This window comes from Varroa jacobsoni, unplaced genomic scaffold (assembly GCF_002532875.2).
Source record: "Varroa jacobsoni isolate VJ856 unplaced genomic scaffold, vjacob_1.0 scaffold_1398, whole genome shotgun sequence".
NCBI lineage: Eukaryota > Metazoa > Arthropoda > Arachnida > Mesostigmata > Varroidae > Varroa > Varroa jacobsoni.
Window position 1 is genome coordinate 84,895 of NW_019214300.1, and position 16,034 is coordinate 100,928.

The 16,034-nt window shown below is 45.3% G+C and overlaps 1 protein-coding gene across 2 annotated transcripts in view; it reads left to right on the plus strand.

The window, feature by feature from the left end:
• The window catches only part of LOC111269562 (uncharacterized), a 52,865-nt gene extending 37,671 nt beyond the window's left edge, over positions 1–15,194 (plus strand). The window contains exons 3-4 of one of the 2 annotated variants that reach the window (XR_015314648.1): positions 9,198–13,617; positions 13,755–15,194. Coding sequence is in view for 1 of the 2 variants with exons in the window: in XM_022849243.2 (XP_022704978.1) it covers positions 9,198–10,895 (1,698 nt within the window). In the remaining variant the exon portion in view is untranslated. Of the gene's footprint in view, positions 1–9,197 lie in introns of both variants that reach the window. The other variant, XM_022849243.2, reaches the window with a different exon arrangement.
• Positions 15,195–16,034: the final 840 nt, after the last annotated feature.

Genomic DNA, 16,034 nt, shown 5'->3' on the forward strand with positions numbered 1-16,034 from the left:
GCTTACCGTTCCTACCTGCAACCGTTATCGGCAACGACCGAGGCCAACGATGCGGATACAGCCGAAATAGTGAATAGTGCGTGTCTGTAAATTTCCTCATGTGTTATTTTGTGCGTATGCGGCCATAATCGAACAGCGGTAGTTAAACAAACTGGGAAGCGGGTTGCTGTTCCTAGCACTCGTATTAGTGCCAAGACTACTGAAATACTTCACCTCTTAATTCTGTTCCTGGTCGTGATAGTGCTAAACGCGCTGCGTTTAGGACGTCTGCCACCTACGGGCATATTTAGGGGAAACGGGCTTTTAGTCTAGAAGCTCTACCAAGGAAAGAGCGCAGGCAGTGTAGCGTAACGTGCCGCGCTCTTAGGCATGTTAAGCTACACTAGGCTTAAAAAACTCAAAAAGCAAGACGTCGACGACAGCAATTGCTGTACTACTCTATTCGAAGTGGGAGGCCGGACTCATAAACCCGTTCAACACTGCGTTGAGCCAACTGCTTACTTCGTGAACTTCTGTTCCATTACATCTTGTATATATGCTGCTGGTATGACTGCCGATATTCTTATTGTAGAAGTTGTATTTGTCTATTTGTACATGAAACTACGTGAATTTCCTTCGTGCATCATACAGTGCATGCGTGATTGGATAGCAAAGCACAGTACTCGGTACTCAGGGAGCTACAGAGGTGGGGTAAAGCTCATGGCCTTAGTTATCTGCTTGAATTATCTGTTTCTAGCCAATATCTGGCGCGCCTATTGTGGCAGCAAGTCAAGCCACCTCTTGTTGTCGACGATCCTTTCCTCGTTGATTTGTGCGACTCAATCGTAGCGTTCTGCCGCCGGGCACTACACTTCTGTGAGAGCGGGGGGGGGGGGGGGGGGCTTCGACCAACCTCGTACTGTCATGATCAGCACCATCAGAATCAACGTTCGCGTCATCGTCGTCGGTGCGACATGTCTGTGCGCTAAGGTACAGAATCCAGTTGTCGCAGAAGCATTTCGATGCCCATATCTCGGTTTTCGCCATTTCACTACTTCAACCGCCATTGCCAGTTGGTATAATATCGTTGATGCTGTTGTTTTTTCAGTTACTGCCGATGATTGCTAGTGTCCCGAACTCTATCTCTTTCTTAGCGATGCCTCGTTGTTCCAATTCGTGCTTCGGTATTGTAGCAGCTTTGTGAATGCTATTAATGATGCACACACACGTACATTTATATATATATATATATATATATGTACATATGTGCACGTGTGTATACTGGTTTTACGGTTGCTGGCTGCACTCAGTTTAATTTTGTTCGCTTTGGAGGTCTTACGCAATCTTCGCCCGGCATTCGCCGTCCTTCTGCTGTGCGCATCCGCCTGTGCTTCGGGTCTCGCGACCCTTGTATTTCTACAGGAGGTATGTTCTCGAACCCGCGTCACTGGGCGTTTTACGGAGTGTTCTGCCCTTCGTAACGTCGGAACTTATAGGCACGGAGCGATGCATCAATGTATGTGCTTAGACGCTCTGGTGTTTCGGTGTATGCGTTGCCTCCGGATCTTTCTAGATTGTATCAGTTTAGCACTTTGATCTGATAGAGACGGAGCCTAAGTGTATTACATCAGATGTTCGGATACAGTCGGAGATAGTCAACAGGGGGCGAGGCCCCTTGAAAAAGGGTAAAACCTGTAGTGCACTGCAGCGCCTCCAAATTGACAAGGACGTCGTATTTGCGACAAGGCAACGCTGAGCCTGCACATGTACGTATGCGTCTCAGTGGCCTTCACCAGATATTGATTGACCCCTTTCCTATGGATTTAATGAGTTAATGTGATCTGCTATTGGTTAACACTGCAATAATATTTCATTGGACGATTTAGTTAAAAAAGAAGCAATATTGTGAGATCCAATCAGCTCACGGCTGTCTAGTTTTTTCAGGTAGTAATTATACGTCCTCTTGCCAATGAACGTATGCTACAATATGAAGTAAGCATACATCAGTGTAATGATACAACATTTTTGCGCCATCTGCTACAGAATTTCGGCAAGTTCAAGCACTGTGAGAAAGCAAACAGAAACGCTGAGCAGACTTTATACACCGGCGCAGGGGTGCGTCGGGCGAAGGGTCGGCCAAGAACTTTTATCAGCTCTTTGGATTCGTCAAGATTCCAGCGCAATAGACACGAGATATCAGCTTATACACTCGAAAAGTACCTTACTTATACCTAGTGTTAGCTAGCGTCCATACCGGGCCATCTACTTTGTACAAGCCGCCTGCCACTGCTGCGTAATAACAATATTGTCACGTTTAAGGTCCCAACGGAAATAGCCGAAAAGCAGCAATAATTGCAGCGGAATCGGTAACACCCACAAAAAACAGCCGGCGACGCTAGCGCCGACGTTTCAACAGCACTGGGCCGCCTTCTTTGCTATCGGCTAGTTCCTATGTGTATGTAGTGCTCCATGTAAGCGTATGAAGCGTGTAGTCGGTAGATCACTACCCTCCTTCCAATCCCCACACACCTGCCCGAACGCAACCAGGGATGCTACGTTCTGCGAATAGGTCTACTGGACTTCTTGAGCGACACATAATGATGATGATGCTCAAACTGTTACTGCTGCTGCAGATGCTGCGGCTGCATGGACTGATGCGATGAACGCTTCGGCCCGGCTAGTTAGGCAACTAACAGGATGACTGGCCCCCCAGTCGGCCTGAAGGCCGCGGGCTGTTGCATTGTGAAGTTAAAAAGCTTTTTTTTAAAGCTGGCAAATGTGTTTGGGGAGTGCTAGAGAGACACCGACATGCTGGCGTTCGGATCTTCGTTCATCGATAGTCGGCGTTGATCTCTTTCCTCCCTGTAATTTCTGGCAAGGCCGAATGTGTTACGTGGATTACGACCGCTCTTAAGAGTTATTAGGGAACGGCCATGCCGTTAGCCACTACCCCTTGTTGGTTCAAGTAGCAAGAACTAGATTTCGTCTTCTTGCCGCTTGGATCTCTACCGCAGACTCTGAACCGGGTGATCGCTGTTGCTTATTGTTTGTCGGTTAGTCTCTCGTGGGATTGTGTCTCTGGTGTTTTAAGTTTGTGAAGGTCTCGGAGTTTTGAGATCTCGGGGATTGCTAGACTTCGCTGTTTGTCTTTATTATCCTTTGTTTGTACTCTGCAGCAGACCGGCAGGCAATGATAAGGAAGCTTGTTCGTGTCTGTCCTCAAGCGAATCACCGGTGCCGCAACAACGATATGAGCTATTTGGCCTGCATACAACGCTGAACAAGCAGTACGTCTAAAGTGTAAGCTCGCGAAGTGTCTCTGTCTGTGCGTACACGAAAATGTCAGAAGTGCTCGGAATTTCTGCGCAAATATTGCGTGGCTCTCTAACTCGTCATCATCAAGGTACAAAATGTGTTTGAGCAAAAGGGCGGTGGCAAATTCGACTCCAACGGTGCCCTAGTTCATAGGCGGAGTAAGCTAAAGGATCTAGATGCCTCTAGGCAATAACGCGATCGCTGGTGTTGATCATCACTGCATGCTGTACCCTGTGAGACTGCGTAGCTCGAATACATCCATAGTCATGCCATATTATCATGGCCAGTTTACATTTAATCTCAAGCATTCACAAACGTACCCGAATAGAATCTTCTAAGGGGTTCACCTCTACTTTGTATCCGGCCATAGAGCTACGTTGTGCAACCCCTAAGCAGTCAGCTGCCGTACCGTAACCTGGAGCACCAAATGATATTTTCGCTTCTGCATGCACTTACAACACGCTAAATTTGCTGCGGAAGAACAAGATAGTAAGTCATAGAGCAAAGCCCGCTTTGTCAAGTCGTCATCATATACAAAGATTTGACGCGCATCGTTGTGTCGTTCCTGTCTGGCTCACACTTATAGGCTCATAATTTAGGCTGAGATATGAAGGTTGGCTGGAGATACTCTTTTTATATGCGTGTTTTCGTAAAGTAGAAGCAATACAAGTGCCAGCTAGCAAATGGTACCAGTAAACAATTGGAATTGTTGGACGCGACGGCAGCATCGCTGAACAAACAATGGCACGGACATCAGAGCAGAGACTTCAGAAGTGTATATATATATATATGCATCAATTCCATTACTATCGTTGTCATATAAATAAATAGCTGTCTATAAACGTCGCTTTCGATAACTCCGAGTGAAATGACTCAATATAGGCGGGACCGTACTTCTGATAAGGTTCAAATATTTTCCTCAATGTCCGCTCCTACCGCTATTGCCGAGAAATGACAGACAGCTAGCTAGCTAGCTAGCGGTATCTGATAAGTTTTGTAAGTTGTCGAATATGTGCTAAAAGTATAACCGAGAAGAACCAAATGGGTCATTAAAAGTGACGCGTGTAAATGATATAACCAAGGACAAAGAAAGAGAAAAAATCGGCCTGTTTCGATTGGCAATTCGGTATTATTTATTCTCCTTTTCAAAGTGGGCGCTTGAATGTTTCGTCTCAATCTCTTTGCAATCGCCTGCATCACACAGAAGCATCCTCTATAGCACGAACACCGAGTTCTCGAAATGAACCTCGCCTTTAACCCGTTTGCTTTCCTTTAATAGTTGGCTAGTTAATGGGTAATTGTAGGCAGATAAGGTCCACTCAGTTAGCTCACCCATCAGTCTCTTTTATACTTCATGCTAAAAGTAGGTTCATTTTCTAGCATCGCCTCATTGCTATACATGGCTGCCTAATGCTTTAGAAGTCGGCTTCGTCGAACTGCTTTGTTTCGTACGGTCTTGATACGCACTCTTAAATTGCTCGCTACCTCTTCTTGTAGCGTTCAGTCGACGGTCTTCATATCCTTCGAAGTTGAGTTTGGAGGTTCGTGGAGTTGTACACCGCCCCAAGTTTGAGTTCCGTCTAAACAGCAGCCGCGCGACACGCTGGCGTTTCGCTGGTGACGGTAGCGACAGCAGCAGCAGCAGCAGAGGCGGTAGCGTGTTCCGCGCAACTATCGTCAGAAACGTTTGGTACAGACATTCAATGGCTTCGGCTTCGGCATCGATGGCCCACTTTGTTGATGATTGTACAATTTCAAGGTTCGATCCAAAGAAACCGTCCCATATCGATTATAGTGATTTCCCACTCAACGTAAATCTCCAGTATACTCCTATGCTACATACATAGGGACGCAAACATGTTCGTACATAGACACATCTGTTTAAGTATAATCGTACAGCTTATATGCCCTTGGGCAATTCGCCGTTATCATTGCCGTCACTTCGGTGACCACTTCCACAAAGTCGTGTTGAATAAATCTGCTCTCTCTTACTGGAGCTGGTCTTTTCATAGCGTCTCGATCCGCCTTTTACCAGATGAAAAGACTGCGAAAAATAGACGACTGTCGGACGACTAGCGTAGAAAAGGTGGCCGCCGACCGGCATCGTCATGGTACCGTTCGCTGTATAGGTTCTCCTATATTTCTACGGTATGGCAAATGCTCCCGGGCATATGCTCATCGTCGGCCAAAACCGCTTTTTCTGTCGTAGCTGGGCAGCACTACCAGCGTGTGGTTCATCTATGCGCTATCTCGCATATGGTCTTTTCTGTGGTCAGACAGTTTCACTCTTTTGGGGCGTGTCTGAAGGTGGTTGAAGACCCAATTTTGCATAGTCCTTCTCTCTGTAGGTATCTGTTTATACCTCTCGCTTTGTCTATATGGGTACGCTTGTCGACTAGGTGCTGTTATTTATTTCCTTTCGCCCTTCATCTTAACCAGCCCCATCTATATATATACATTATGCCTAATGCCGTATGCATCTCAGTACGCCTAGGCTTATCGATGATCGGTGGATGAAGCGGCGGTGCCATAGCGCCGGAGCTGGTTCATTCCGAAGCGCCCGGCCTAGTTCTATCAGGACCAACTAAGTCGAATGTTTCAGACACTAGCTGGTCCTACCGCGAACTGTTTACTGTCATCGGCCTGCATGCTGTAGGACTGTGCAGCAGGCCTACCGTAGGACAGCCGGCCATCAGGTCACCGCTAGCACCATAACCCCGTTAAGCATCCGAACATCGTAGGAGGCTGACTACTTCAGGCTGATTGCCCGTCGTTGATACCTGGAAGACGCCAAGATGCTGTGGCTGGTTCGTACTGGGTCGCTCTTCCTGAACTCGATTCTCGCCCCTCCCTGTTGGTCGTTCCGCTATGTCTAGATGTCTAAAAGTAACATCCATTGGTCTTCGTATTTGGGTGGTGCTTGTTGTATACCTGAATGGTCGCCGTTCGAGATCGATTGTTGTTTCGTACAGGGGAACATGGCACGAAAGCAGGCAGCCAGGCCGGCCGGTGTCTTGGCTGTGTTAAAACAATGAGTAGAAGTGATGGCCTTATTTGCGATGCTGTCTGTACTTAGATTAGTTGAATCACAGCTACCCAATCTTGAACAACCAACGTAAAAGCGACTACAGCGTTCCTTCTGCATTTCGTCTCACTTCTCCATGTTGTAGCGGCGGAGTTCTGCGAGCGGTTCTTCTTCGCGGTTCAAGTCCATCGTCCAGAGTACGTACAGTGGGCCTGCTCGTTTATTGCCGGCTGTTCCAATCGAATCGACTCCGCTCAAACCAATGGCGTGATACAGTACCTAGGCCATACTGTGACGCCGGTATGGTCATTTTCGTCAGCACACAAATGAAGATGACAATTCGCCGAAAAGTGCCGTTGACTGGATTTCGTTGTCATGATGACCCGCAACAACAACTATGATGAACCGCTACTAGACTATACCTATATCCGATTCCTTCATCGCTATCATAACCAAAACGAGTGCCACTATCCTGCACTGCGAACATTTACAGTCTGGCACTCAAAGCAGGCAGGCAGGCACCAAATGGGGAGCCAAACATTGGCCTTTTTACCCTGTTCAGCAACGTTAGGCAGACCCGCTTTGCCGTAGAATTCGTGGTGCAGCCGTCATCTTGGTTTCTTCTTTTCCAGGCCGCCGGCCACTGCCGGTCGCCCTTTGCTACAGTGGAATCCTGCCGCAAATTTTCAAGGCAAAACGTGGTGCCCTGAGAATGAATGCCTAAATAGAACGAATCTACCAAGCGCTTCTTGCTGCCAACTCTTAGGCCCGCCCACGAGTTTTGTTTGGCTTTCGTCCAAGCCACCGTCATAGGAAACATAGGAAGTCTCGGGAGTAACGAAGGCAATAGCTATTTCTTCTTTCGATGGGCAGAAAATAGGTAGGTGTAGACTGAGACGCCGTAATTTCTGCTGATGGATAATGCGGTTGTGGCAGTTGCTGTTGCGTGACATTCGACGCCACTTCGTCGTCCTCCCCTCTGATTCCTCTCCGCCCTTCAATGGCAGTCGCATTCATAGTAGTGAGCGAACACTCATCAGCCTGCAAATCCTCCGGGCCCGTTTGGTTAAAGATGAAAATTTGACGACGTTGTGGCTATTTGGCGTGCATATGTGGCTGTAGAACCGTGATGTGGCCGCACGCCAACCAGCAAGCTGAGCAGCTCTGTTGTCCTAAAAGTCCGTCTCGGATGCCAGACGCAACTTGGAAAGGAGTTCTATGACAGAGATAACGCGAGCAACAGAGAAAAGTACCCGAATAGGTACTTCAGTCAGGTGCTCTGTCGGATTCACAAATCATGAAAGGGATGCAACTCCATAAAGCCAAATGGTCTAGCCGCACCCGGTTTTATGTCTCAAGTGACCGCAGCGTCGTGGTTTTCTACCTGGTCCTACCTTGTAGTCATATACTTTTGCTGGGCCGATTTTCTAGAAGCCACCAGCTCAAGGGGTGGGTTGTCACCGGAACACGGCAAAAATAGTAGCAGAAGGCAGAGAATAATCTCCATTTATATTTTTCGGGAGTCGGGACAGCGTTCCACCCTGTTCGATGTCGGGGTATCCGAACAGAATTTCTCTCTCTCTCTCTCTCTCTCTCTCTCTCTTTCCCCAAACGGCGTCCCATTTCCAACATCCTCTAAAAGAGACATCAGGTCTCCCCCGCGCGAAAATGTCGATCCAAAGCAATCGGTCGCAAATGCGTCAAAGCATCAGATTTCTTGCGGATCAGGCTGCATAATTTGGGCAGCAGCAGGTGTTTGGCTTTTGCTGTCTGGCTTGATCTCACAGCGGATTCGAACCCGATCCTTAGCGTTGTTGTTCCCAGTTGCTATAATGTTTTCGCAGTTGACGGCCTTCATTGCGTGCGTGCCTTTTGTGGAGTCGGCGGTGTTTGGTTTCAATCGGCACACTGTTCAACAGGCCCTGCTTGTGTTGGCCACAAACCGTTCGGATGCAGGACATGATTCGCAGCTGAACTTGCGTCGCCTCGTAAAGAACGGAGTTTTTTGTTTATTTAAGCGGTGGAAGGTCATTCGAAGATCACTGGCTTGTCGTCAATCCTACAGACTATAGAAACGGTTAGAACATATATATATATGTATATAGTCGAAAATTTGGATCCTTTTCGATGACCCTTGGTTTAAGTTACTGCATAACAAAAGAAAAAAAACCCGTATGATATACACAAGCATAACTAAATTATCATACATCTCTTATGTACTGGAAAAATATAGGCTGTTTGTCATAGGCACTAATAAAATAATGTGGGTATTTTTGTTTGTGTTTGTAAGTATGTGTGTGTATATATTGGTATATTTAGATACATCGTGTATACTAATTTTCAACGCGTGACCGTGTCACTAAGATCTGCTTGCCATATATAGTTCTACTGTGGAAAGCTGTGGGTCTATCGCACTTCATCGATTAGGTACCGGCCTCACATCGTAACAAGTAGGAGTTTGACGAATGAAAGAAGCCATAACAGCCATGCAATTATGGAATGCGTGTTAACTCTGTTTAAACGTCTACTGGCCCTAATTGTATGAACGGTGGTTGTATTCAAGGTACCGATCATTGTATCGTATAGGCTGATATGTATGGTAATCAGAATCAGCCGGCTCACGCTCTTGCTCGTTTCCCGTGCCTTTTACCCGACCAATATTCGTCGAAGGGCAATTATTCGAGACGCAGAAGAACCGATATCTGTAACAATAGTGGTTGTTAATTTGCAGAAATAGCCTTATGGGCGCATGGGTACTGAGCCTACTCTAATGGAGTATTTTCGTCGTTCTAATGATTCTTTTTTTTTTTTTTTGTTTTTGCGTTTCTCTCTCGTTTTCTGTTGTGCGTTTTTCGTTGGCCGTTTTTCGATATTGCAGGCGATTCACAGCCAGACCCCCTCCTATCGCTGCGGGCTATGTCATCGGAGTTATCGGCAGAAGAACGTCTTCCTCCACCATCTTCGTAACCGGCACAAGATCTCTACTGATATGCTTGATCGCAGGCGGTCGAAAAGTGGTGGCCAGGATGACCTTACGACAGGAGCGGGTTCGCCCAGTTCGCTTCTCGATGGCAGCGGCAGTCCAGGTGCTGCTGCGGAAACCGTCTACCCACCTCCCGAGTTGGGTTCGCCTGCCGGCACAATACCAACCCGGCCTGTGTCCACTGAGCCGGTCACATCGACGCCACCAGGTCTAGCAGGCCTTCCCGTTTTCAGCAATTCGCAACTCGCACAACTGCCCCCGACATCGACACGTCTACAGAACCCACTTTTCCTTCCGGGCCTATTCAGTTCGCCACTGATGCAAACGCCGCTTGGATTTCCTACGCAGCCGCCATCGCAGTCGAGCATGTCTCCGCAAAACTCATGGCACTGCCCGTTCTGTCCATACGAGACGCTGAACAACGACACGGACGGCTGTCGCAAACATTTGTTCCAGCACATCCAGGAGTCACCCTACTCGTGTCTGGCATGCGGAAAGCGCTGCTTTAACGAAAAAGAGCTCATCTTACACATTCAGGAGGCGCATGGGCCGGCAACGAACCCAGTAGGTTTAGGCAGCGTGGCCACACTACAGGCTGCAATCAACAACTGCTACCGATCAGCAATTGCGGAGCCAAACGATGAACAGAATGAGCCGTTGTCATTGTCCAGGGTCGTGAAAGAAGAGCCGTCGCTGTCAAACGGCTGCCACAACAATGCCAGCAAGGAAATGGCCTTCACTTGCATTCCATGTAAGGTCGACTTCTCGTCGGAGGAAGACCTGGAAAACCACATTAAATCGCATCATGTCCAGCCGAGCTGCACGATCGACGATTCGTCATCGGCGGCTACCGAGATCGGCACAAGCGTGCAAGTACCCGAGGATTTATCGGCCAACAGTAGCCGGAAACGATCCTTTGACTCAAGCTGTGATTCGTCATCGGACAGCGCCCCGTCGCATAAACCGCTCCACAAGAGCGATGACTCGGACTCTTGCGACCCTAGCCATCGATCAGCGAAAGAGCATGCGGAGGCCCATACGGGCAAACAGCCTAAACGGCAATTTCTATGTGTTGATTGCAATAAAGTGTTCAACTCGAAACATGTGTACCGCTATCACGTTCAAATGCACATCTCTGTCACGAAGAGTTTCCGCTGCGGCGTGTGTAAGATTGGCTTTGCAAAAAAGCACGACTTGCTTCAGCATACGAGGCAGACGCATATGAAGAAGTTTGCTTGTGCCAAATGCAACAAACTGTTCAGCTATCGTAGTATCTATCAGAGACACGAGCAGGATTGCGATGGTCAGGTGTTCTGTCGGAACGACGACTTGATACCGACTCGATGCAGGACGCGCTCGTTTGACGAGGGTCAATCACAAAAAGCGGGCAGTCTTCCGTTGATTGACGTGTCCTTGGCATCGTCAGCTCTCGGACGCGATCTTATCGGTGTTATTCCACTGCTAGGCGATGAGAACCAACAAGGATGCCCGAAGCAGAGCGTCCTTCTTGGTGTGCCAGTGATCAACCCTAGCGTCTTACAAACCCATCAACAGTTGATACAGAATCTGTTAGTTGTTCGCAATATGGCCTAGCGCTTGCTTAAGCACAGAGGGACAATTATTATCCGACCGCAAGAATTCAATATCGTGATGAGATAACATTTCTGTACGAAGGATTGCAAGGCAGAAAGAGAGAAAAGGACTTGCTGAGGAAGACGGGGCTGAGAGAAACTTTTTACCATTTTCAGCATGCACCTCAGAAACCTCTAGCGCTTTGTCAGGCGTATTGTGTCAGAGCGAAAAAAAGATGAAGGTACTGATGAACTTGCGAGGGGTACAAAGGAAATGGTAATGTACACTAAATCACAGCGTACTTGTCGATGCGGTGTCCTTGATGCGTACTACTAAACACTGGACATCCGTTTTATTGTTATGTTCTGTTTAGACTATATGGCATTGATTTTTAAGCATTAGAGACGGAACACGATTTGTCTCGTTACGGTGCGCCCAAACGTTTGCATCTCGGAACAATCAGGATAACAGAGACATGTTGATATCCAAAATCACTGCATTTCCGCTTTTGTATTGTGAAACGAAGCAAACGGGCAAGTTCCAAAAGCAATGTCTCAAATTGGCAACCGTTGTGCCTTACGCCAACTAGGTATACGAGCACCTTGCGTTATTTAGATAGATAAAGAAAATATTGTAAATGATATGACGTTAATGTTTGTACTGTTGACCATAAAGTATGCTGCGTTGAATGAGATAAGCATCATATCTAGGCAGGCGAATTAGTAAGAGCCATTTATCCTCAACACATTTCTTACCCCTGCCTCAGCAGCTGCACGGGTTGTTCACGGGTTCAGACGACGTTGATGCTTTGTTAGCAAAGGAGACACGGGGCAGACATTGCTGTTAGCCGTTGCCCTCGCACCGGTTTGAGATTTTTCGGGCTTCTGCTTTTTTTTGCTATCTTTTTTTTTAGCGCGGCTAAGCCTGCGCGGAGACCCGCTATCATGGGGTTTTTGTGAACAAGTTTCGACTATTTTTTGCCTTTTTTTATGTCGCCGCTGCCGTTGCTGTAAAACGACAAATTCGTTCCAATCGATAAATACAAAAGGGAGATCTTTAATCGCTATCTAAACGGCCTTGTTCTACGTCTACTATACCTGCAGTAGCCTAAGCTAGTCTTAGAATGAACGCAATACGTCTAGCCATTTCTCTTTCGCCCTTTTTCTAATCCGAAAGTGGATTCCCGATGATAGTTAGATCGAAGATTTTTTCGAAATTTATTTTTAAGTTATTCTTTCAATTTTAGTTAGTTTTACATATGTAGTTTCTACAACTACAGCCTATTTACTCAAATTTGTCGTCGAAAAGCAAAAAGCATGTCAATCTTATCTAATCGTTTACTGTTTATCTGTTTTCGATAATTAATTGAGCTCTCGGACGCGACCACGTCCTCTTAAAAGTTACGTCCATCTTCATAAACCGATTTCTGGTCATTTATTACAATATGTATGGTGGTAGCAGCAACGGTAACAATAATGATGATAATTAACATTTATTATTATATATTATTACCGTTATTGCTATTATTATGATTTGTGATACCCAGAAATGTTCTAAGCCTATGCTCTTCATAACCTACAGACCGAAATAACGCGAGCGAATATCGAAATAACGAAAAATACTTTTGCCCGAAGCCATTTTTGCTCTGTGACAAGATTGCAATCATGATTTCGATAGATAGACAGATAGATAGATAGAGCTCAACGCCAAGTGGTCGCAGTGGTACAAGCTAGAAACAAATAAAAACGTAGATTTTCTTCAGATACTAATCTAATACCTCATATGCCTTATGTATATGCCCCACTATATGCATAGGGCATATGGCAGTTTTGTTCTGTGTTTGCTTTCTGCGAAAATACTGTTCCGTTGACGACATAACAGTGCGAAATATCTCGATCGTGTTACATAGATTATGACTATAGTTTTTGTTATGAGCTTGAATATATCCTTGTGCATTGCAACTCTCTGTGTAATTTCTGCTATGTGCCCATATGAGACAATTGGGCAATGAATAACATCTGTTGTTGTTGTTGTACATAAGTGAAGATGGCGTGCAGCGGCCGCGATATCGTACGATGCGAACGTGTTACGGAAGTGGGGTCCAATTGTCCCCTATGTTTCATGACAATTGCCAGTGAAGTTAACTACAATGTGTGTAAAGACACCAGTATCGAGTGGAAAGAGTAAATAGATCGAAAAGTAAGTCGTTTTGGTTGAGTTGGAAGGTCTGGTTGATTGACGTGGCGAGCAAGCGTCAGCCATCTTCGGTTGTCCCAAAAGAGGGAGACCCGAAGCAAGCCTGACCGCGACTTGCGTGCTATATACGATAATGTTAGTGTTGATGAATCATGCGACGGGAAAGCAAAAATCATATGACAACGAATCCAACAAAAGCCAACTCGTTATTCGGGGCTTTGGGCATTGTATGAAAAACGAAGCCGATTTAGCGGCGGTGACTATAAGAAGTGATGATAACAGAACAATGTATACAACTAGTTGTTTGACTAGCATTACTCCTAAATATTCGAAATAAATATAAATGACAGCAGTGGCACGCAGTAACACACTTTATAACGACTCTGTAGTCTATAATGAGATGCTGCGAAAATCAAGGATTTCATGTCGCTTCTTTCTCTCTGCGTAATCTCCGATGAAAACAGGAAAATTACATTTTGAATCTTGGCTACCATTTCCAACAAAACGGCAAGAAAAAAGGTCAACTCCGGACAAAACACCAGCTGCAGTGAGTTGTGTCATGTTACCGATGGTGTCGAATATATATATATATATATATATATATATATAGATATATATATACATTGAGTCTATAAAGGTGGATACATTATGAAAAACTGCGCAACTGCTCGTATATTTTGACAGGAGTATCAGCAAGCTAAAGGTGACGCCCTTTAGCATTCTAAACGATCGAGAAGTAGTGCAGCAAGAGTACAAAAACAATCTCCAATGGACCCCCAATGGTGCTACAGCATGGAAGGAACCTTGAATGAATCAGACGACGTGAACAAATCCGCACACATAGACACAAATACACACACTGATGAACAGACGCTTAGCCTCACACAGTGTTCAAGGGTGCACATGATTTTATCGAAGACAACGCACACGAAACGGTAAAATAACACAGATTAAGAACACATTTGACGATGCAATCAATAGTACACAGATATTTTTTGTATCTCCGTGCAAAATGAACACATGAAGACGCTACGTGGGATGGGGAGCCCTTCAAAAGCGAGACTTACCTACTGAACGAGACTGAAAAATGCCCATTGTCTAGATATAAGATAAAATATTAGTATGAAAAAATATAGTGGAATGCGCGAGCGAAAGAGCCATTTGCAAAAATCTATATATCTAAGTATAGAAATATATACATGTGAGATGTGGTGTCTACCCTAATAATAATTATAATAATAATTAATGTTATTATCCTTGTGACTCTATCACATATTATTAATGATATAACTGTGCATAGAAAATAATGTTGTACATTGTGCAATGCCACGGTGTACGATCGAGGCAGATGATAGATGGATTTCTTGTATTTCGTGTTTGTTAACTTCAGCCTTGCCCGCTCGCTTGGGTGAGGGGCAGGATGCAATGTTAAATGCAACCCACAACAGTAAATATGTCGATGGGCGAAAATATGTATTATTGTTGTACTTCGAGGAGGGATTTTGATGGCCGACGCTGAAACGGTACCCGCTCAGAGCAGCTGGTTAACCGATGTCTCTCCAAAGACTGCAGGCGGGATCGACAATGCACATGTAACAGCAAAGCTCTCGTACAATATTTCGAGCGCTTCATGAGGTGCGTACATCGCGTGTCATCTTGTCGTTGATGCTCGATCGAGAAATCAATACAGCAGACGATGATGTTCTATTCTGTGGTGCGATAGCTACAAGATAAGGCAGATACTGCCTCCGATAGAAACTCAATAGCTGTAATATGATAGGATGAGGGCATGTCGCTAGAAGATATGCCACGGGGCAAAAAGCGATGCAGCATATCGTGCGTTTTCCCAGCAAATCATGTATTATCTTTCCATATAGAGTTCACTAGACAGTTGGATTACTGACATGAAACATCGAAATCAAACGACGCTGAAGACATATTATACAAACAAATAAGGACGGTCTTGTAGGAAGCGCTCTGCTTCGCCCTGGCCTTTAGAGGCGCGTTTATTACGTATGCAGATTACACGCAGACACACATACACAAACAAGTATAGAAACAAAGAAATGTTATAAGATGTCTGAGTAAATAAAAATGTGTTTTCCAACAGAAAAAAAATCATCATTTAGCGTGTGTCCTATTTGTCTATCTAAGGGATTTGTTAATATCGTCACTTGTTTTCGTAGGTTGCGGGTAGCCAAATTCCTAGATACTAAATCGGAAGCTAACGGTTCGAGTTTTGCGATAGAACATACGGCCACGCTAAACTTCAAGCCCATAGGCTACATATTAATAAAAGTATAGATTTTTAAATAGGTTATTTTACAAACGCCAGAAACTTCTGTCCACAAGGCCACAAGGCTCGTTCGAGGACCACCATAGCTCGATACGGATTATGTGAAACCGTATGCGAATTTGTTTTTTGTTCAAACACTAGTTAGCTAGTGACCGAATCAAAATTTATGCCTACTGCTCTGTAAAATATGCATATGGCCATGTTTTTTGAGCAGTAGGATATAATCTACATTCTCGATTAAGCCGAAAAAATAGACATCAGTTAATCGTTGATGGCAAATATCAGTCTGGTAAAATTAGTAAATGGCATAAAAATATGCAATTTCACTATAGAGATACTGTAATAAATTTTCACCTATGTAAACGAATATCTTTGCGGCGGGGCAGCGCTACGGTGTCTAACTCTATTGAACGCCTCCAGCTATGGGCAAAATGTGTCTAACTAGCAAGGAAACCAGTAATAACTCTTCCGCCAGCACGAGCCAGCGTGCACTACCTGACAACATCAATTAACACCTGTTTAACAATAGCAGCATCAGCAGTTTTGTCGGCGGCAGCGATTGTTGATATTTGCTTGTTTTGACTTCAGAGATACATAAAGTGGTCTGGGTTCAAATTTAAGCATGGACACACTTCGTGATAGAACGTCTGACGACGATATTAGACATA